At 44.2% G+C, this 23,669-nt stretch overlaps 1 protein-coding gene across 1 annotated transcript in view; it reads right to left on the bottom strand.

Annotated features, from left to right (window-relative positions):
- Window positions 1-23,669, bottom strand: part of SLC6A17 (solute carrier family 6 member 17) — a 1,289,761-nt gene that overhangs the window by 143,387 nt on the left and 1,122,705 nt on the right. Inside the window, exon 10 of the mRNA XM_082246730.1 lies at window positions 21,058-21,220. Coding sequence (XP_082102856.1) covers window positions 21,058-21,220 — 163 coding nt within the window. The remainder of the gene's footprint in view (window positions 1-21,057; window positions 21,221-23,669) is intronic.

The following is a 23,669-nucleotide window of genomic DNA, read 5'->3' on the forward strand; positions in this document are numbered from 1 at the left end:
TGGTCCTTTTGGTTGTGTTTCTCTGGTTACATTGCACATACATCTGAGCTTGCAATTGTTTTTATGTATATGTTTGCATGTTCCAATGTTTTCTCTTTTTTTGTATATATTATATTTTTTTTTTCATTAAAACATTTATTAATAATTCTTACTTGTTGCAAACTTTATCTATTGGTGCCTAAAAAGTCCCAATCCCAGGGGAACCCCCTTTCTTCTCCTACAGCTTCCAGAAGGGGCTATCCGGGTACCCGCCATTATTGACTCTGGAGCTTGTAGCTGCTTCATCGACCAAGAATTTGGTAACCAATTCAAGGTCCCTTTAAAGCTGAGATCTAATGGAATGGCAATCCATTTGGCAGATGGGTCACGTATAAAATCTGGGCCTGTCACTCAAGAGACTCTTCCCTTACCTACCACCATATCTGGCAACCACAAGGAACTTCTACGCCTTATCACTTACCCCTTATTCCCTATCATTTTGGGAATGCCATGGCTACAGGCACACAACCCCTGTATCAACTGGAAAACAGGAGAAATTGAGTTCCTATCCCCTTACTGTCGACAGCTTTGCTTCTTCCAACAACCTCTTCAACCATCTTCACTGCTATGCATGGAGTCTGATGATGAAGCTTGTTCCTCTGTTCCTGTGGTCTATCGTGACTTTCTAGACGTCTTCAGTAAAAAAGGAGCAGAGACTCTTCCTCCCCACAGACCATACGACTGTCCAATCGAGCTCCTCCCTGGAGCCGAAATACCTTTTGGACGAATTTTTCCCCTCACAGAGCTTGAACTCACAGCTTTAAAGCAGTGTTAATTTTGGCAGCAAATTTCAATTTAGTTTTAGTCTTAGTCTTAGGACTAAAATGGCATTTTAGTTTTAGTCCCATTTTAGTCTTCTGCAAGTGTTTTAGTTTTAGTCGTATTTAGTCGACTAAAACTCCAGTATATTTTAGTCGACTAAAACGCCCTACATTTTAGTCGACTAAAACTCATTTTAGTCATCTATAATCGAATGGGTGTAGTTCAATTGTAATTTGTAATGCTTTATTTAAGCATTTCTCTACAATTTCCAAACTCATTATATACTACTGCTGGTCCTGGAGTGAAAAATCTAATATGTTATTATTTATGCTTTGAGCATGCACCAGTGTTAATTTTTGGCAGCAAATTTCGATTTAGTTTTAGTTATAGTCTTTTGACTAAAATGCCATTTTAGTTTTAGTCATATTTTAGTCTTAAGACTAAAATGCCATTTTAGTTTTAGTCGTATTTTAGTCATCGGAATTGTGTTAGTCGACGAAAACGTTTTAGTCGGTTTTAGTCGACGAAATTAACACTGCTTTAAAGGAGTACATCGATGACAGCCAGGGCTGGTGCAAGGATTTTTGACACCCTAGGCGAAACGTAATTTTGCCGCCCCCCCCCGCTCCTGACTGCGCCCCCTTTGCCCCTGCCTATGTATATGGTGGAGGTGGCGGGTGGATATTTTTACGGCACCTCTCCACCTATTTCTTCAGCCGTGATCCTCGGGCCTACACCTGTGCCTCTGGACCCGGCCTGAACACAAATAGTAGCGGCACCGGCTCACTTCCTCATGCCAGCCATGGTCCACAGGTATACGGACAGGCTAGGGTAGTATATAGACAGGGATCAGTCCAAGACAAGAGGCTGCAGTGCAGGCAGGGGTCTACTACCCATGTGTGTCAGTGCCAGCCCTCCCCACTAGGGGGGGGTCTCATGTAGACACTCCCAGCTGTTAAACGCCCCCTGCAGCTGGTGTGGGGTTGTGGCTTGGAGGTGTGTGTGTGTGGGGGGTAGCGGAGGCTGGTACCTGTGCATGCATCACTGGGGATCCTCTGCGGCAGATCATCAGCTGTTATCGATACCCTTCACTTAGCTGCCATTACCTGGGACGCTAAATCCACCATCTGCCAGCCTGGACAGGGGAGATATGGATCTCAGTGGCAGAGATTCCAATTTGCTCCCCCTTCCTGAATGCATAAACTGTCATTAGACCATATTATAACTCCCAGCATTGATGTCAGTGGATGCATTAATAACCCCAATACAGGTAACAGTGGACGCAACATTAACCCCCAATACAGGTATCAGTGGACACAATAATAACCCCCAGCACAGGTATCAGTGAACGCAATATTAACCCCCAACACAGGTATCAGTGGATGAATTAAAAATCCCCAATATTGAGGTCAGTGAACGCACTAATAATTCCCAGCACAGATGTCAGCATTATTAACCCCCCTCCCCCACATTGGTGATAAGTGGCATTGAAATGTAACCCCCCTTGACCATCAATGTGAGGCGAGGGGGTTATTAATACTGGCATTACCACAAATGCAGAAGGGGGAGGTGGGTAAAATGTCAATGCCATGAGGACAATGCAAGGTGGGGGCTGGGGGAGATTAACTTTCACTGCCAATTACCCCCCCCCAGCCCCCACCTGCATCGGTGGACATGGCAATATTAACCCCCTCCTCACTTCCAGCCTGCTCTCCAGTCCCATTCTCTTAGTACTCTATCAGTTAGGTACAGTCAGTTAAGCTTACCTCAGCTCCTGGTAGTCAACATCTCCCTCTGAGTTGCAGTGGGTGGCCGGCGCAGGCAGGTGGTTCAGACAGTTGGCGGGCTGCTCAGACATGTAGGCGGGTGACAGATGAGGGGGGGAAGCAGAGTGTCAGGTGAGGGGGGTAGCAGGGTGTCAGGTGAGGGGGGTAGCAGGGTGTCAGGTGGTGTCAGGTGTGAGGGGGTAGCAGGGTGTCAGGTGAAGGGGGTAGCAGGGTGTCAGGGGGTGTCAGGTGTGAGGGGGGTAGCAGGGTGTCAGGTGTGAGGGGGGTAGCAGGGTGACAGGTGCGGGGGGTAGCAGGGTGTCAGATGTGTGGGGGGTAGCAGGGTGTCAGATGTGAGGGGGTAGCAGGGTGTCAGGTGAGGGGGGTAGCAGGGTGTCAGATGTGCGGGGTAGCAGGGTGTCAGGTGAGGGGGGTAGCAGGGTGTCAGGTGAGGGGGGTAGCAGGGTGTCAGGGGGTGTCAGGTGAGGGGGGTAGCAGGGTGTCAGGTGAGGGGGGTAGCAGGGTGTCAGGTGTGCGGGGGGTAGCAGGGTGTCAGGTGAGGGGGGTAGCAGGGTGTCAGGTGTGCGGGGGTAGCAGGGCGTCAGGTGAGGGGGTAGCAGGGTGGCAGGTGAGGGGGGTAGCAGGGTGTCAGGTGAGAGGGGGTAGCAGGGTGTCAGGTGAGAGGGGATAGCAGGGTGTCAGGTGAGGGGGGTAGCAGGGTGTCAGGGGGTGTCAGGTGAGGGGGGGTAGCAGGGTGTCAGGTGAGGGGGGTAGCACCGTAGCAGGGTGTCAGGGGGTGTCAGGTGGGGGGGGTAGCAGGGTGTCAGGGGGTGTCAGGTGTGCGGGGGTAGCAGGGTGTCAGGTGAGGGGGGTAGCACCCTAGCAGGGTTGTCAGATGAGGCAGGCAGGCGGCTCAGATATGTGGGCGGGCGGCCGGCTCAGATATGCGGGCGGGCGGCCGGCTCAGATATGCGGGCGGGCGGCCGGCTCAGATATGCGGGCGGGCGGCTCAGATATGCGGGTGGGCGGGTGTTTCAGATATGCGGGCAGGCGGGCGGCTCAGATATGCGGGCGTGTTTTTTATATATGCGGGCGGGCGGCTCAGATATGCGGGCGGGCGGCTCAGATATGCGGGCGGGCGGCTCAGATATGCGGGCGGGCTGGCGGCTCAGATATGCGGGCGGGCGGGTGGCTCAGACATGCGGGCGGGCGGGTGGCTCAGACATGCGGGCGGGCAGGAGAACAGTAAGATAAGGCGGGTACCATCCACACAACACAAGAGCCTGGTAGCCAGAGGAGATCCCAGTCCTGCACAGGCTGCACTTAGAGAAGGGGCGGAGCAAACTCCTCCTATGACTGGAGTGAGTGCAGGCGTATCTCCTGTCATGTAGATAGCTGGGGAGCAGAGTGCACTTCTGCTCTCAATGCCCGCTGCTCTCCACATAGCGCCCCCTACTGGTGTGCGCTCTAGGCCGGTGCCTACCTTGCCTATAGGTAGCGCCGGCCCTGATGACAGCCTGAGGAAAGGTTTTATTAGCCCTTCCACGTCCCCGGCAGGAGCAGGGATTTTCTTTGTGGAGAAAAAAGTCCACTCTCTCCGACCCTGTGTGGATTACCGGGACTTAAATAAGATCACAATCAAAAACCGTTACCCCTTACCCCTAGTACCAGAACTATTCCAGAGACTTCGTTCTGCTACCGTGTTTACCAAGTTGGATCTACATGGAGCATATAATATGGTGCGAATCCGGGAAGGTGACGAGTGGAAGACTGCATTTCGCACTTGTTTTGGGCACTTCGAGTACCTTGTAATGCCCTTCGGACTCTGTAATGCCCCGGCCACCTTCCAGCATTTCATAAATGATATTTTTCGAGACTTTCTGGACTTATTTGTCATTGCATATCTTGATGATATCCTGATCTTTTCTGTTACCTTGGAGGATCATCATGGGCATGTAAGGAGTGTTTTGGCCCGACTCAGGCAACATGACTTATATGCAAAACCCGAAAAATGTGAATTTAGCCGACAGGACATTCAATTCTTGAGTCTGGTTCTTTCCACAGAAGGCATCAAGATGGATCCGTAAAAAGTGTCTGCCATTTTAGACTGGTCAGCCCCCACAGACAAGAAAGGGGTACAACGGTTTGTGGGGTTTGCAAACTTTTCTGCAATTATTTCTCCTATCACCCAGTTGACCAGACAGGATATTCGGTTTCAGTGGACTCCTGAGGCACAAACCGCTTTCGAAACCCTGAAGACCTTATTTACCTCCACACCTGTGCTCCGACATCCTGACCCCGCTCTACCTTATGTCCTGGAGGTAGACGCTTCCGAGTCAGCAGTTGGGGCAGTATTATCCCAACGCCAAGGAGCCAAGGCCTTGTCTGTTGCCTTTTTCTCACGTAAACTGTCTCCTGCAGAAAGGAATTATGACGTGGGAGATCATGAACTCTTGGCAATTAAAGCAGCTCTAGAAGAATGGAGGTATCTTCTAGAAGGAGCAGCTCATCCAATCCTGGTATACACAGACCATAAAAATCTGGAATACCTGCGAGCTGCGAAACGTTTAAGACCACGTCAGGCCAGGTGGGCTCTTTTTTTTTCAATATTTTCTTTCCACGTTACCTATAGGCCGGGATCAAAGAACACTAAACCCGATGCGCTCTCCCGCATGTTCTGTGAGGCGGAAGAATCTGTGATCCCAGATACGATCCTGTCTGCGGGGAACTTCCTGTTGCTACAAGAAGACATACTATTCCAAATCAAACAGGCATCTAGAGGAATGCCACCTCTTCCCGGAGTTACTCTACAAATTAAGGATGGACTTTTTTGGCACAACAATAAAATCTTAATTGCCGAAAGATTCTGGGTCAATATTCTGGGCCTCTGCCATGATCACACACTTGCTGGTCACTTTGGTATCCGCAAGACTACTGAACTGCTCCAGCGTACCTTCTGGTGGCCTAGCCTAGAAAAGGACTGTAGGAAATATGTTGAGACCTGTGTCACCTGCATTCGGAACAAGACAACCAGAACTAAGTCTTGGGGTCTACTCAGACCTTTGCCAATTCCAGACAGGGCCTGGAAAATGATATCCATGGACTTCATTGTGGAACTGCCCCCATCCGAGGGTCACACTACCATCTTTGTAGTCGTAGATCGACTATCCAAGATGGCACATTTCCTGCCAATGAAGGGTACACCATCAGCCGCAGATACTGCCAAAATGTTCATCAGGGAGATTGTAAGATTGCATGGAGTTCCTACTAACATAGTGTCTGATCGTGGGGTCCAGTTTACCTCCAAGTTTTGGAAATCCCTTTGTGAAAAATTGAGAATTTCTCTATCCTTTTCTTCAGCTTACCACCCACAGACCAATGGCCAGACAGAAAGGACTAATCAGACCTTGGAGCAGTATTTACGCTGTTTTTCCTTTTATTCACAGGATGATTGGGTAACGCTGTTACCACTGGCCGAGTTTGCCTACAATAATTCTGAACATTCTGCTATTAAGCAAACCCTGTTCTTTGACAATTTTGGCTACCATCCTTCCTTCCTGGTCACCACAGTTCCCAAAGGCCCTGTTCCTCCTGTCCAGGACACGGTTAATTTTTTTACCTCCAATAACAGATTACTACAGGAAACTATGGCCAAAGCTCAAGAATGTAACAAGAGGTTCTATGACAGAAAAAGAAGAGGAGAACTGATCTTGGAACCTGGTGACAAGGTATGGCTGGCCACAACCAACCTAAAACTAACCTGCCCGTCAAGAAAACTTGGGCCAAAGTTCATAGGCCCCTTTCCAGTTAAAAGGAAAATTAATGATGTGACCTATGAATTACTGTTACCTGAGTCTTTTAAAATACACCCTGTCTTCCACGTATCATTGCTGAAATCTACATTTCCGGACCATTTCCCTGGACGGATCAATGGGCCTCCTGAACCCGTGCTAATCGATGGAGAAGAGGAATTCGAAGTAGAATCCATTATTGATTGCAGGAAAAGAGGAAACCTAGTCCAATACTTAATTAAATGGAAAGGTTATGGACCTGAAGATAATTCCTGAGAGCTAGTAACCAATATTCATGCAAAAGACCTAATCCAAGCATTCAAACGTAATCACCCTGAGAAACTAGCCCGTTTGGGCATCCGGAGGCTGCCCATTGGGAGGGGGCAATGTAAGAAGAGGTTTTCTGTTCCGAGTTGTGTTTCTGTTCAATCCCGCCGGGACTTGGCGAATGCGCATGCGCGAACGCGCAAACGCGCGCACGCAAGCACGCGAACACGCAACGTGACAGATGCTGGCGCCAAATGGACTATTTAAACTCAGCCCTTGCTCAGCTCCAGTGCTGCTTTGTCTTCAGCCTTGTTGACCTGAACCTGCTACCTGTATCCTGTTTACCAGTACCAGACCCGGCTTGTCCTGACTATCCTCTGCTCTCCGCCTACACCGACCTCGGCTTGTCCCTTGACCTCCGCTCCAGTCTGCTCCTTCTGGCTCCTGTATGACCGTTTGGCTTCTGACCCGGCTTGTCTCACTACGCTCCTGCCACCAGCACCTGTTGCCTGCATACCTGCTCTGGACCTACCCGGCTATCCCTGTCTGTGGACTTCAGCCTGCTTCCAGCTATATCAGGCACTCGTGCTACTCTATACTCGGCACCTCCTGTCTGCACTATCAGGGGTCCTGAGTCAGAGGCGTAAGAGAGGCCTTCCTCACCGTTCAGGCTCACCTCCAGGTACGTGATAGGTATAACCCAGATAGTAATGAATATGGCTGCTCTGTGTCCTGTGATGCATGATAAAGAAAAGTCATTTGCAAACAAACCCTTTGCCCCAGCCTCCAACAATTTATATTTCAATATTTTTATTGAATTTTCATGAAAAAAGTCACAACAGTGCAAAGTATGCCATCAGGTCACGGCCATTAAATAAAGAAATAATACAGCATCTTCAAAACAGTAGATATAAAACTGGAAAAATGTAAACAGTGGGATATTGGCTTAAACTGTAACATAGGTATAGCCCCCAATCCTTCAGTCTCAAGGTCGGCTGGCTCGGGCTCCGCCCCCCCTCCGGCGCCCCTATGGGAGCTTACTGCACGCAGGAGGGAAGGCGTTCCTCCGACCCCCAACCCCAATGTCGCCTACTTGGCAGGGGGAGGCGTCTACCAACTGCCATTCTACAAGAAACCTTTCTGTGCACTGAGCCAGGGCAGAGACCATGGTCAACGGCAACCTCGGACCAACCATGGTCCTCTCTCATTAAAATCTCTGTGACAGGCATTAGAACATATAATCAAAGAAAGAAAGTGGGATCCAGAAATAAAGGAAAGAAGGGAAAGAGCAGTAGGAAATGGGTAGTAAAAGGGAGCGGTAGCGGTGAGAAAAGGAGGGGTCGGTGTCCAGGCCCTTATCCCCGAATCGGGGTGCACAGCCAAGTATTTCTCTGTTTGGGCCAACCGTTTGTCATAACTTACTTTTTTTTTTTTTTTTAATTTAATTTGTCACAGTCTGCTTACGGCTAGCTGCCGACTGGCCTGCTGTTGTCCTCCTCTCCTGTCTCATGAAGGCGAGAGAGACACCAGAGTGCAGCTGTATCACTCCGCTGCCTCCTGTTAGAGACCTGCAGCCGAAACTAGAAAGGCTTTACTGGAAAATGTGTCTGGCTGTCTGCTTACTCTGCGGCTCAAGTACTTTCAGTTCTTACACAGGATCTTACCCAAAAAACGTCCTCCCACTCACAGCACTCCCACTCACTGCCATCAGTGTATATTTAGCAGAGATGCCAGACTGAGTTCCAGCAGTTCTATTAAAAGAAAGCTCAGCGCAGGGGGGGGTGATTAGGGTGTGCCCAGGCACATCCAGAACACCCAGTGCGCACACCTATGATGACAGTGTTCATCCTTTATATTCATGGAGGAATATGGACTTTTAGACTATGGACTTGTATAAGATTATGTCACACTTATAATTTCCCTTACCTCTGGTCACATTTGTATACACTTTGGTTGAGTTTGGAGCCTTTGGTGCATTTTGTTCATATTTGTGCTGGGGAGTTTAGCGTTTGCATGTACACATATTTAAATTATCTGGGACACACAGGAGAATGAATGCTACCAATGAAAGTCATATAAGCATTCAAGTAGAAATTGTGTGGAGAAGAGTTGGCTAGTTTAATCACATGGCACCGTCCCCAATCAAAATATGAAAATAGTAGCAAATCCAGATATGCAAGGAAAGCAAAGGGATAGGGGAAAGGGAAAAATAAGGGGAAATCAAGCATATCTGGACAAAGGGGGATTTAATTGTGCCAAGTAAACAAGTATAAACCAAAAAATATATAAAAATTTCAAAATTTATTTAGAGATTGAAGTAATACAAACAAATATAAAAAAAAGGGGAGGATAATAGTCATTGTACACATTTCAATACATATCTCCGGTAAGGACGCGTGTATAAAGATTCACCGATGGATCAAATGATTTTCTCAGTCTAACCAGGCTAGAAATATTCTGGCCAAACACTGGCACCTATTGGCCCGAGGATGATGTCCTCAGCAAGTTTGTGGATATAAAACCGAGTGTCACATACAAGAGAAATAGATCCATCACGGATATGGTTACAGCCAGCCATTACCAGAGAGGTAATATAACAGACCCATGTGAGAGGCTTCCCCTTTGAACCTTCCCATGTGGCCTTTGTGGGTATTGCTGATGCATCGCAGAGAAATCGCAACAAACTCTCCCCAATGGTAGAAAGTTTGTGGCTAGACACTGTGTATCATGTCAAACTATAGGAATTGTCTATTTATGGAAATGTGCATGTCCGGCATTCTATGTCGGTAAGACTAAGCGTCACTTTTGGGAGAGGATCAGAGATCACGCGGCCTACACAAAGGGCGGTGACCTGGAAAGCCCCATAGCCAGGCACATTGCTCAATCCCATGGATATAAATTCCAGAATTTTAAGTTATTTGCACTAGAAAGAATCCATCCTGGCCCTCGAGGAGGACCATTCGATAAAATTATTTTACAGCGTGAGGCACGCTGGATTTTTAATCTCAACGCATGCACCTTTCCAGGACTTAATGAGCAACTTCGTTTTGCTCCTTTTTTGGACGGTTAGCATGGATTGGGATTTCTTCTAGGTACCCTCTGAGTATTGGGTTTCATTTTTGGAACTGGCTATCTGTTGAGAGGTCCTATATTCCCTGTGATTGTGGCATCAACCTATAAATCATTCCTGTCTTTTTACTCTCTCCTTCCTTTTTTTTTTTTATGTCTTTTCTTTACAATGATATGGAAAACGGTGTTGAAAATTTTGATATATGGACTGACCCACCCTATATTGAATATATATGTTTAACTGGGCCATCTAAATAAGTTGATACCCTATGTAGAGGTCTGGATACAATGACTAGACATACCCATTGTATCTTATAGAAATTAATTTTGGTAATTTAATCTCTTGATTTTAAAATGTATTTAATATTCTTACAAATTAATAATATATATATATTTTTTTGTGAGGACTTATATACAGTGGATCATTGTCCTGTGGATTTTAAGCATGCCCTGCACTATGTATTATATTGGCAGCTTTATAGTAGGTGATTGAACATTAAAGAATTAATACTATTGCCTCTCCCCGTTTGCTGTTTTGGACTTTGCTTGCGTGCGCTGTGCGCTGGGGGTCAGTGTGTCCCCGCGGCCTTGTTTGGCCATTTTGTTTCTGGCTGTGCAGTGTTTTGTCTTTGGTGCAGAGGGCTTGCATGGGCTGCTGTGTTTCCTTCGGTCCTTTGGGTGTTTTCCCGTGTTGATTCGTTTTTTTGACTGTTTTGTGCTGACTCCTGGGCTGTGTGCAGCCCCTCACCTGGAAACTCAGCTACAGTATATGATATGCACGGGCCGCTCGGGGATGTCACTTCCGGTCACCGCACCGGAAGTAACGCCCTGTATTCACAAGAACATCCCCACGCACGCCCATCACTCGGGCGATTTAGCGGTGCGGATGTGGGGGGGGGGGGGGCGGTAAGCGTGGAAGAGGGAAGTTTGGCTTGAGATCTCTACTACAAATACCCCCATGCATACACATCATTACAGGCTACAGTCTCCTGTCTGGGGGAAGGTCTGCTGAATGTGCGGTTTACCAAGGCTAATCTCTTTCACCTGCAGTGAGTCAACATTAATTTAACCTAGGACAATGTCTCTATGGTACTTATATGGTATATGCTGAGGATATTTGCTGCTAGCCTCATATATGACCTGTGACTATATTATGCTTCACAAGTGATGGATCACTGAGTTGTGGGGAGGTTTTTCATTCTACTTCCCTGACCTTGTAAGAACCTATGATCCGCATCGGATACATCGCCTTTTTCTACCTTATCACCATCTTATTCCAGTATATACCCCTATTGATCCATTGGGTGATCTAAAATTCTACCTTGAATATGTGGGTGATTTTGGAATGTGGACTAGTGTTTTAGCCTACTACCAGGCCCCGCACTGCAAGGGTCTCTGGGTGAGTTTACCTATGAGTACTTGATCATATGTTCAATTTGAACCCTATACCCTACCTCATGCACATGTCACTCATTTTTAGTGCTTTTTAATACACTCTGCACAGTTATTAGATCAGCTTTATTTTGTTATATTTGTTCTCCTTTTCGCCTTGCATGTTGGGCATTTTATGCACTCTTTAGCATATGCACGTGGGAGATTCCCACCACTGTTGCTCTTAACCAACACACATATTTGTGTGTTTATATCACTCTTTAGTGTACTTTGAATCTTATGCTCTTTTTCCACTCCCCCCTGTTAATAATGGGGGGTCCCCACACTTTTCCCGCTCACCCCATTTCTTCTGCACATAATCGGTCACAGCTTTGTGGCTTCTATATGGGTTCGCACCTTAAATTTAGGGACAGTGACTGTCTCCTAAATTACTCCCTTTTTCATCCCTACTTTCACTACATTTTGAAAATACTATAGAGACAATTGAGTACTGTCCGTGATACTTTTTTTATTTGCACTAACATACAATATTTCAGGACAAGCTTTCGGGGTATGTCCCCTTCATCAAGATCCAAGCAGTACTGATCCACAAAATTTTAGCAGCATGGTAAAGAAACACAAAATCTCTGAGCCAAAGGAAAAAAAAAAAGTAAAACCAAACAAACATAAGTTTAACTGGCATGGTAATAAAACTAGCTTGATTAGTGAGATAAGATAGAGGGAGAGTTGAAGACAGGGGAAGGTGGGGGGGGGGGGGGATAGTTTTCCTTTCCTGCATGGTTCTGAAATTGCCTTTAAGAACTAAAACATTGAGGTCTTCTATAGTGTGGTCCGGTTGTGAAAAATGATGTCCCACAGGTGTACAGAAACTATCTTCTTTATGTTCCTTGATGGTATGTCTGTGCAAATTCATCCTCGCTTGCAACTTCTGTCCTGTTTTGCCTACATAAGATCCACACTATAGAAGACCTCAATGTTTTAGTTCTTAAAGGGAATTTCAGAACCATGCAGGAAAGGAAAACTTTTGAACTAAGAATGATACTTCTTTTTGACACAAAAAATAACGGCTTAAACTTAGATATGGGTTTCCTTTCTCATTATCCTACAGTTTTACGACCCCCTCCTTGACTATCCCCCCCCCCCCCACCTTCCCCTGTCTTCAACTCTCCCTCTATCTTATCTCACTAATCAAGCTAGTTTTATTACCATGCCAGTTAAACTTATGTTTGTTTGGTTTTACTTTTTTTTTTTTTTTTCCTTTGGCTCAGAGATTTTGTGGTTCTTTACCATGCTGCTAACATTTTGTGGATCAGTACTGCTTGGATCTTGATGAAGGGGACATACCCCGAAAGCTTGTCCTGAAATATTGTATGTTAGTGCAAATAAAAAAAGTATCACGGACAGTACTCAATTGTCTCTGTCGCAAGTGCACTAATACGGCTACAATTACCTCAAGCACGAAAATACTATACAAATTTTTTCTTTTATGACCATTTAATACACAGGACATGTGGATAGACGATCCTATTCATCGACCCACAGGATGACTCGCTGTCTTAAGTTTTTGTGGCTTGCTTTTACACAAGGGGTAAGATTGACTCCGGCCCCTTTTAATCTGGTGCACAGTATGTTCAATAGCAAATTTTTAATTCATTGTTGCTAGATTCCTCTCTCTCCCCTTTCCCCCCTCTTCCCCCATTCTTCAACTTGGTTTGAAGTCCTCCCCCCCTTTGGTTCACTGTATTTTTGACTCTCTCACAAATTTTATATACCCCCCCCCTTACCCCCCTTTTTTTTTTCTTCTTGCCCCCCCCCCCCCCCCCGTCCTGATCTTTAAATATTGTACGACTCATGAAACAGTCCATTTTTTGTCTTTTTCAACCCTGTTAAAATGAAATTTGGATGTATTTTTCAAATGGTCAAAGATATTTCAATGTATTGTAAACATACACTTGTAGAGTAGAGTCAGCAGCGACAGTAGGTCCATAACGTCAATTGGCAGGTCTGTGTGGAAAAACCTCAGACCAAACAGGAATAAACATAACCACCAATCACGTTTAACTTCCGTAAAACTAAGAGGGGTATATGCTAATGCCAGGAGCCTAGCTAATAAAATGGATGAGTTTAAAATGTTAGTACATGAGGATGACATAGACCTTGTGGGAATAACGGAGACTTGGTTCGACCCCTCACATGACTGGCTGGCCAATATCCAAGGGTATTCGGTGTACCGGAAGGACAGGGTAGGAAAAAGAGGGGGAGGGGTATGTCTCTATGTCAAGAACAATGTAAAGGTGATAGAGAGGAGTGACATTATGGAAGGGATGAACATGGATTTAGAATCTGTGTGGGTAGAACTCCATAGGGAAGGAGAAAAGGTAAAAGTAATTGTGGGGGTTTGCTATAGGCCACCCAAACAAGGGGAGGAGGTAGAGCTGGAATTTTTAGCACTATTGGGTAAGGTGGCAAACTGGGATCAGTCATCATATTGGGGGACTTCAATTATCCCGACATTGACTGGGAAGAGGGGACTGCACACTCACACAAGGCCAGTCTATTCACATAAACCTTACAGGATAATTACATGTCACAGTTGGTGGACTCTCTGACTAGAGAAAATGCAGTCCTGGATCTATTGATCACTAATGACCCAGACCTAATCTCGGAGGTAGGAGTCATGGACTACCTGGGCTCTAGCGATCACAGGATGATCAAATTTAGTGTAAATAACAATATAACAAGGCAAGTGGGGAACATAAGAACCCTAAACTTCAGAAGGGCAAACTTTCCAAAATTGTACTTATTGATGGAAAGGGTAAACTGGGACCAAACCCTGGGATCACTGACCACAGAGGAAAAATGGGAATGCTTTAGGAACATATTAAGCAAATGCATCTTGCAGTGCATTCCTATGGGAAATAAATTTAGAAGAGACAAAGCCAAACCTGGCTGGCTAAACCGTAGCGTTAAAAAACTTATTAGGGGAAAAAATTGGCCTTCAAGAAATATAAATCAGAGGGCACAGTATTGGCTTTCGAGCAATACAAGGAGGCAAATAACAAAAGTAAACACGAAATCAAGATGGCTAAAATCAGCTTTGAGAGACAAATAGCAGAGGATAGTAAAAAAAACCCAAAGAAATTCTTTAAATATATCAACAGCAAAAAAACTAGTGCAGAGCATATTGCACACATAATTAACGATGATGGGAGGATGGTTACAGAGGACACTGAAAAAGCAACCGTGCTGAATGCTTTTTTCTCGTCAGTCTTTACACAGGAGTCAGAGGGGTACACTGACCATGACTGTATGGTTAGTAGTAATACACAGGACTTGCCACTATGGCTAACAGTGGGTGAAATCAGGGAAAGGCTGGATAAACTTAACACAATCAAATCACCAGGCCCGGATGGCGTACATCCGAGAGTACTCAAGGAACTCAGTAAGGTTATATCTAGACCACTGTTCCTGATATTTGCTGAAAGTATTAGGACAGGAGATGTACCAGGGGATTGGAGGAAAGCTAACCTAATTCCGATATTCAAAAAGGGGCAGAGGCATATCCCGGGAAATTATAGGCCTGTCAGTTTGACATCAATAGTATGTAAACTTCTGGAGGGGATGATAAGAGACTATATCGTAGAGTTTGCTAAAGACAACAACATCATCAGCAGTAATCAGCACGGGTTTACAAATGGGCGTTCTTGTCAAACCAATCTCTTAACATTCTACAAGGAGGTGAGCTGTGAGCTAGATAGGGGCAGACCAGTGGATAAGGTGTACTTGGATTTCGCTAAGGCATTTGATACAGTTCCCCACAAGCGCTTAATTTATAAAATAAGGTCTGCAGGTATCGACAGCAGGGTTTGCTCTTGGATACGGAACTGGCTAAAAGGGCGTGTCCAAAGGGTGGTAATAAACAGCGCATACTCAGACTGGTCTGAGGTAGTAAGCGGGGTCCCCCAAGGCTCAGTCCTGGGACCAACCTTGTTCAATTTATTCATAAACAGCATTGAGGTCGGGATCAGTAGTTCGATATCAGTTTTTGCAGATGACACAAAATTGGCCAGGGCAATAACTGCACAGCATGAAGCAGATATCCTACAGAATGACCTGGACAAAATAACGGAGTGGGCAACGACTTGGCAAATGAGGTTTAATGTGGAGAAGTGTAAGGTTTAGCACTTGGGGACTAAAAACATAAAAACACAATACACGTTAGGAGGGGAACCCTTGGGGGAATCAAAAATGGAGAAAGATCTGGGAGTCTTGGTTGATGATAGATTAGGCAATAGCATGCAATGTCAAGCAGCAGCTGCCAAAGCCAGCAGAATATTAGCATACATAAAGAAAGGGATGTATTCCAGAGATAAGACTATAATCCTTCCACTTTATAAAACTCTGGTCCGACCGCATCTGGAGTATTCTATCCAGTTCTGGTCGCCAGTCCTCAGGAGGGATGTGTTGGAGCTGGAGAGAGTACAGAGAAGGGCAACTAAACTGATTAGGGGATTGGAGGACCTTAATTATGAAGAGCGTCTGCAATCGCTTAATTTATTCTCCCTGGAGAAGAGACGCCTGAGGGGGGACATGATAGCAATTTATAAATATCTCAATGGGGATCTCAGCTTAGAAAAAAAGCTGTTCAGTCAAAGGGATTGCATGAGGACTCGAGGGCATACAATGCGATTAGAGGAGAAGCGTTTTAACCTCAGGCAACGTGGGGGGTTCTTTACTGTTAGGGCTACAAGATTGTGGAATTCTCTACCACAAGAGGTGGTTTCTGCGGGAAGTATGGTGGCTTTCAAAAGACTCTTAGATGTACATCTCAAGGATCAGAACATTCAGGGCTATGTGAGATGATTACAGCCATACACACCTACACAGGTTGAATTGGATGGACTATTGTCTTTATTCAACCTCACCTACTATGTAACTATGTAACTCAATATATTTTCTGTTGGCTTTCTCTAATATATGCACTGTTGTTTGTCTTAGATTTGATAATACGGTTCATATTACTCTGTAGTACACTTGATGGATCTTGAGGAAGCTTCTATAGCGAAACGCGTTGATCCATCAGTGAATCTTTATACACGCCTCCTTACTGGAGATATGTATTGAAATGTGTACAATGACTATGCTCATCCTCTTTTTTTTATATTTGTTTGTATTACTTCTATGTCTAAATAAATTATGAAATTTTGATATAAAAAAAAGATCCATCAGTGCATCTTTATACACGCCTCCTTACCGGAGATATGCATTGAAATGTGTACAATGACTTGTTTACTTGGCACAATTAAATCCCCCTTTGTCCAGATATGCTTGATTTTTCCCTTACTTTTCCCTTTCCCATATCCCTTTGCTTCCCTTGCATATCTGGATTTGCTGCTATTTTCATATAAGCATTCAGTCCACTTTTTTTTTGGAGACTGAACTGTTTGGGATAAAAACCTCTAAACCTTCTTGATAAGTGTACTAGGCTATATACCCACTGTCACAAAGATCCCCAAGTTCACAGAGAGGTGATAGGCTGAGGTTCGAGTTGAAACCTTTGGGAGGCGTACCCTGTGGTTTATACTTTCTTTACCCAAGCATTAGAGACATGACTGAGACAGAAATTGGCAAAGGTCCGTACATGTTCCCCAAAACTTGCAACACAAGGGTGGGAGAAAACCGTCATGCAGAAGTAGACTTGTCCTTTGGCTTGAAGGGCTTGGCTGGCCAGGGTCTCTTGGCAACCTTCACAGTCTTGGATGCAGCTTCTGGGAAGCCAAAGAACCTTTTAAGTTTAAAGAAGGAAAACATTCTTAATGATCTCCTTCAGCTGAAGAACCTGGTTCCCACAAAAGGGATCAGTACTAGAGTCTTCTTTGAGGTCTGGTCAACTGACCAACACCTAAGCCAAAGAACACCGTGCATTATCACTAAAGTCATGCTGAGGCTGGATATGAATTGGCTAAGCACTTTGGAGCATACAGCATCTGGTAAAAATTAGGTGTGGTGGTGCTTGCTGTTCAATAAGGTACTGATGCAAAATATATAAACCAAGCATAGCACAGGAGAAGAATTCAAGAGTAAGACTGCTTTTCGCAGATACACCTAAAGCCTCCAAAAGTGGTATATATGGGGATGCAGAAGAGTTGGCTCATGTGCTGACAAAGCACTGCAGAATAAATAGGAAACTAGTTACGTTCAGAGTAATTTCCTGAAAAGGAAGAAGAGGTCCTTCATTTTAGAACGCCAGCAAAAAACGGAAGGTTCATGGAGTGGGGTTGGGGGATGCCCATGGTGCATGTCCTCAAGGCTTTGCCAGTGTCCAATCACCTGAAGGTACCAGTCTATAACCCAGGCTCTATGAATATGCAGCCTGTGTCCTGTATTATACGCTATTAATTCTGCGTAAAAAATTCTACTGCAGTCACAAATGGTCCTCTATTTGTATCAGAATTATTTGTGTATAACACAATAGTGAAGTGGTATGGCCAGTTAGGCTGAAGGTAAGTTCACTGCAGGTAGCTTTCAGTAGAGAAGGCCATGCTATGTAGGGATGATCGAACTTTTGAAAAGTTCGGTTCGACCAGAACACCCGAACTTCCCAAGTGTACCAGTGAAGTTTCAGCTCTGTAGCATGTTCAGAACCAGAAAAAAAAGGTTGTTTGTTTTAGAATTAATATAGAACAGGGATATGGCTCCGCTATTTTCACACCTTGCCGGTTTTGTAGCAAGCGTTTTTTTGGGCATTTTTTGGGGGTTATTGGAGGCAGGCATACCATCAGAACTTCTGTGTAGGGGTATATATACACACACACTTATATGTATATATACACATACACATACACATATATAGGTGTGAAAGTAGCAGAACACTATACTTGCGCTAATGAAATAATTAACACCAATATGTCTCCGCTCCTATCACACCTATATATGTGTATGTGTAAAATACATATAGGTGTGATAGGAGCGGAGACATATGCCTGTTAATTATTTCATTGGCGCAAGCATAGTGTTCTGCTAATTTCACACCTATGTATGTGTAGGTGTATATATACATACATGTGTGTGTGTATATATACCCCTATACAGAAGTTCAGATGTCATGCCTGACTCCAAACATGTCCTCAAAAAAGCCCTATGAACGCCTGCAGCAAAAAGCAGGCTGACCGGCGAGAAGCCATATCGCTGTTCTATAAGTGACCTAAGAGAAACAATCTTTTCTCTATAGCGGTCACTCTGACATGGAAGGGTTTTGTCACCCTGCCATAGCAGTCAGAGTCAGTTAACCCTACACTACACTACGGTCACCCTGGCACTTAACACTTTCCCTACAGAAACTAGATTATTAAAGCTAACTAAAGTGGAAAATAGCACCCTAACTACACTAGATATCCCTTTCCTCACACTAAAAATTGCTAAATGACACTTTGAAGCAGAAATAACAGAACTGCTTCCACTCTCTTCCATGTCCCTGTATTACAATGCTAGGAATTTGGAGGGGCTATCTTATATACTGGGGGGCGTATTCACTAAGGATTGGCCTCTGGACCCCCTAGTCACTCCAATCACATTCCTAGCATTCTCCTGCCCCCTCAATTGGCTTTTACTGATGGTTCTGGTCCAATCACAGGCTTTTAAAGCCCATTTCCTGTCCCATTGCATTTTGGTCGGTTCTGGTTGTCGAATTCCGAACTTTTTCAGCAAAAAGTTCGGAATTCGGCCGAATTTCGAACAGCCAATGTTCGGGTCGAACCAATGGTCGACCCGAACCGTTCGATCATCCCTAATGCTATGTCCCCAGCAAAAGAACCAAGGAGTGTCAGTCAGCAAAGGCACAAAAACGTCTGCTTTGAAGAATAGTGCAAGAAACATGCAGCAAAGAGCAGCAAACTGATGCACTGGCCCCAGCAACCAAGTATAAAAACAGAAGGGCCTTACAGCAGATTTTCCCAACCAGGGTTCTTTCAGAGTAGTTAGGGGTTCCTTGAGCAATTATTAATTTCTGCTTCTCAGTTAATTTCACCCTTGTTTTTTTTTTTTTTTTAGCTATCTGTAAGGGGGTAATTCTTCCCAATGACCATCACACTAATGAGCCATGGGTTATACATATAGCAGAAATAGTATTTAGCAGTGACCGCAAAGGTATTTCAAGGATTTCTCTGTATGGAAAATGTTGAGAAAGGCTGCCTTAAGGCTCGTACACACTTGACGAAAATCGCACGAAATATCCTCCGATTTTTCTCTCTAGAGTCTAGAGTGGTCATCTATAGAGATTTAAAGATCTGACCTGTCCATGCTGACCCATTTAGAGCCCCAGGTAGTGCATAAACCCTCCAGGAATGCTGCTCTGATGTCCAATTCAGGGTTATGAGAGTAACACATCCTATTTTTCAGTTTTTGATAGAATGGTGAGGGGTTTGAATCCCTGTCAGGGCTTTACTGCTGTCCATGCCACCACTAGGAAGATCCAGTCTCTCTATTTGTCTTAGAAAAAAATGTAATAGGGATAGGTTCCTTGATTGGCCTCTGTAAAAATAACACTCTCGAAGGTATCTAAGTAGGTACCTATTGATCCCAATAGACCAAATCTGAAAAACCGGAGTATGTGGATTGGATGGACCCAAAAGGTAAGGATCCGATACCAATTCACCAGAAAGAGGTGATCAAATATAGGTACCAATGATACACATTAATAATGACCGAGGTGCTAGGAATTGTGAAAAATAGAACAATATTTATTAGGCACTTCTGCCTGGTGAAGGAACACATCACAAATAAGAAAACAAGACATAATAAAATCAATTAAAACCACATAAGAACAATGGATATGCAGCAACTGGACCCAAGAACATGTATAAAGTGATGCGGTGCACAACATATGGTGAAATCACCTTATGAATTAGACAATAAGAGAATGCTCAAATCATGTAGGGGTCATTTCCACAGCGGGAGATGATCCTGGAAAATAGGAGTTGTGAGGCTGAGGCGCTGTGTCAGGACCAACAAACACAAGGAGTTGAATGAAATCCTCTGGGGGAAAGTCCATGGTCTGTATTAAACAATAGATAGTTATCCGGTCATGGACTGTATCATTGTAGTGTGATAGAAAAAAGGTTTCCCCAGGGGTGATGGTAGAAGCACAGTAAATGGTGATATCACTAAGAGTGCAGACGGCCCAAAGAAGTGCACTCCCCTCCAATAGCAGCCATTAGGTCTGGTGCATGAAATATCACCTGTCCGCAGGGTAATGCACTGTCAGACCACGTGGTATGCGGGGATATACAGAGATGAAATCCTCTGTGCTGGGCAGGGGAGACAGTATGCACCGTAGTGAATGCGGGCTAAATGAAGGTAGGGTTCATACCTCCATATTCGGTGACAGGACCCCACCGGCTCTAACAGTCCTCCGTCGGCGTCTTCCCCTCCGTGCTGGTCTCAAGCCTCGCTCCGAGTAGCGACGAGTGGGTCCGTGGACTCCGGCCCTACGTCACATCCGGTGTGGCGAGCAGTATGCAGGGGGAGCCGTAGTTGAGCCGGTGATGGAGGGGTCGAAAGTACACCAAGGAGGTGGGTTCAGTTGGTGCAATCCAGCTGACATCTATTTGTCTTGATGATCCTTTTTTTCTAGGTTTGAAAGTGGAGGAAAATCCAAAAGTTCCTTTTGGAACAGGAATAGATAGGGAGGTCCAATGTTTACACTTCTTCCTGTGACAACTGTCTAAGAAAAGTTTTCCCTTGTGCCACAGCATTGAATAAACTTTTTTCAATTGCAAAGCCTAAAGCATTTTTACCTAAGTTCTGTCTGCTAAACTAAATGCTGAATATTTAACATGAATGACTACATTTTTAGAAACATCAATATTTTCGTTCTCTTATTTCTACATCTTGTAGCCTTGGTTTTTCTCAGAGATTATCTGCAGTGTTTCTCAAATATCTCTAGAGAGTATCACTGAAAACACATTACTCACCAGTTCTTTTATCCATGCACTGTATCCTGGAGGACTGATTGCTAGTTGTATTATACTAGCTGATAAGAGAATTGCCATAACGATTGGTGAAACATACTTCCATGTGTAAAAGTAATACTTGTATGGGCGAAATCCAAGCATTTCAGTGAGCTCCTGCATAAACCTGAAAATTCAGAGAACACTTGTATGAATGTGAATTCCTTATGCACTGATGAGCAGAACATTAAAGTGTCAGGGCAAACAAAACATTCAGTACATCCTAGCTCTACATGCACATGTTCAGATATTTTATCCCTATCCCTTAAAGCAGTATTGAACTGTGTTACAAAAAAAAAAAAAAAAACTGCACAGGGTAGTGTACAGAATGTTATCTAGTGCTAGTATGCAATCCAGTCTGTTCTTAACTTTCTGTTTGTGCCTTTGATGCTCCAAAGCAGCATTGTAAGCCCTGCCTGCTAGACTACAGGTATTTGCTTATCCCCACTCTATACTGACCCTCTCCACAGGCATACATTGTTTTATTTCCCAGCAAGACAATGCTGCTGACTTGACGCCTAAGCTTCCCACACACATTTGTGTAGACAAAGGACTGAGCTCCCAAAAGTTGCCCCACAAAAATTAAAAAACCTGGTGAGGACATCACAGATAGTAATAAAAGTTGTTTCTTACTACAAAGTAAAAAAAAAAATGAATGCTGAAACATGATATAGAGAGGCAAATCATAGATTGTAGAAAGCTTTTCTGAATAGAAAATGTATGTAGCATCTTATCACAAACATCTTCACATTGTAGAGCAAGGGTTGCTGTGCTACTGTGCTAATGCAAGCAAATAAGAAGCTCCATATTCTGTTACAAAAGGCAAGAAATGTTGATAAATACTAGCCAAATGCTATTGTTCATCAGCAGTGTTGTTTATTTCTGAAAGGGAAATTAACATTTTAGGTTTGTCACTGAGACAGTAGCAGAGGGGAAGTCTACCAATGAGGCCAACTGTCCAAAGTGTGGTTTTCCTTTGCATGCCCAAACCTTCTCTTATTTTCTGTTGTGTCTATGGCACAGGTAGTGGAAATATTCCCACTGAAGACACAATCAGCATGAAAAATGTAACAAAATTATAAACTTTCTTACGCTTTCTAAAACTATAAAAATACATTTCACTTTACAAGAATGTGATTTTTTAATACAAAATTTTGTCTTTTTTTGAATTAACATTCAACAGATCATATTTGTCTGTGGTAGGGCTCTGGACCCATGTTGCGCCACCTGTTACACAGGCATCCAGGGCAGGGTGATGACAGAGCATCCTGTTTCAGCCTTCTAGAATAGAACCTGAGGTCCTAGCCCAGAGTTTCCATTTTTAAATGTATGACTATAGATTTTGAAAGATTGAGGATATTAGGATCAGAACCAATTGATCCCAAAACAGGAATCATGGTGGAGAAAGATGTATGGGGAAAAAGAGAAGAGAAGTTGCTCCCTTCAGCCAGGATCCTGGTCCACCTCTGACATACCCTTCTTCTGATCCTGCACAGGTGATGGTATACTGTATATCATACCCAGGGGTTCCAAGTGTTTTTCAAATCTTATCTGCCTGTTTTAAAGGATGCCTCCAATTTTTCATGAAGCATTATCCAAGACATTTTTTGGTCGCTGACATGAACTATGGATGATTTCCACAACTTGGCAATAGACATTTTGTTGCTAGGAATATACAAAAAATATCTGAGTCTGAGTGTGTCTAGGGTTGTGTACAATGAGGTAATTTACCCTAGGTTCACACACACTTTTTAGTGCATTTTGCAGAAATGCACTACAGTCCATTTAACATTTCTTATAGATCTAGTTCACATCTGTGGGTTTTGAGCCAGTGCGTTTTTTGGAAAGCGTCATAGACTATTTTCTCACAGCAAATTGCATTTTCAAGTAGGATCAAAGTCACATCAAAGTAGTGCAGGAACCTTTATGTATCCAAAGTCGCAGGGTTAAGGGCTAGGGTTAAAGATAATTGTTATGATTATGATAGAACACTAACCCTAACAATTACTGCTAAACCTAACCCTAATGATTACCGCCAACCCTAATGATTACCAATAATTCTAACCCCAACTCTTACATTTAACCCTAACCTCAACCCTTAACTTGAAAATTGAACTCTAACCCTAGCCCTTAACCCAAGCCCTAACATTTAATCCTAACCCTAGCCCTTAACCCTATTTCTAACATGTGACTTTGGACACATAAAGGTCCCTGCACTACTTTCATGTCACTTTGACATTACTTGAGTGCCAGAGAGTGTAAAGTTGCATCTCAGTCGCACTCCATGAACAGAACTGTCATACTTTCCTAATAGCCCAAACAAAACGCGTAAAACACACCTCAAAACGTGCCAAAAAAATGTATCAACCACAATCTGCATAGATGTAAGCCTAGTCTTAGAGCTGTTCATGCGTTTTTGGGTACATTAACATTTGAAACAGAACAGATCAAAGATACCCTAGTCCAACATCTTCATTTTGGAACAAGCACACCAGATATGAAACAGTTTCCACCTGTCCCCATCAGAGTGCCCCCATAAAATAAGATGTGCCCATCAGTGTGCCCCTTAACAAAAA

The sequence above is a fragment of the Pelophylax lessonae genome (assembly GCF_965119305.1).
Source record: "Pelophylax lessonae genome assembly, chromosome: 2".
NCBI lineage: Eukaryota > Metazoa > Chordata > Amphibia > Anura > Ranidae > Pelophylax > Pelophylax lessonae.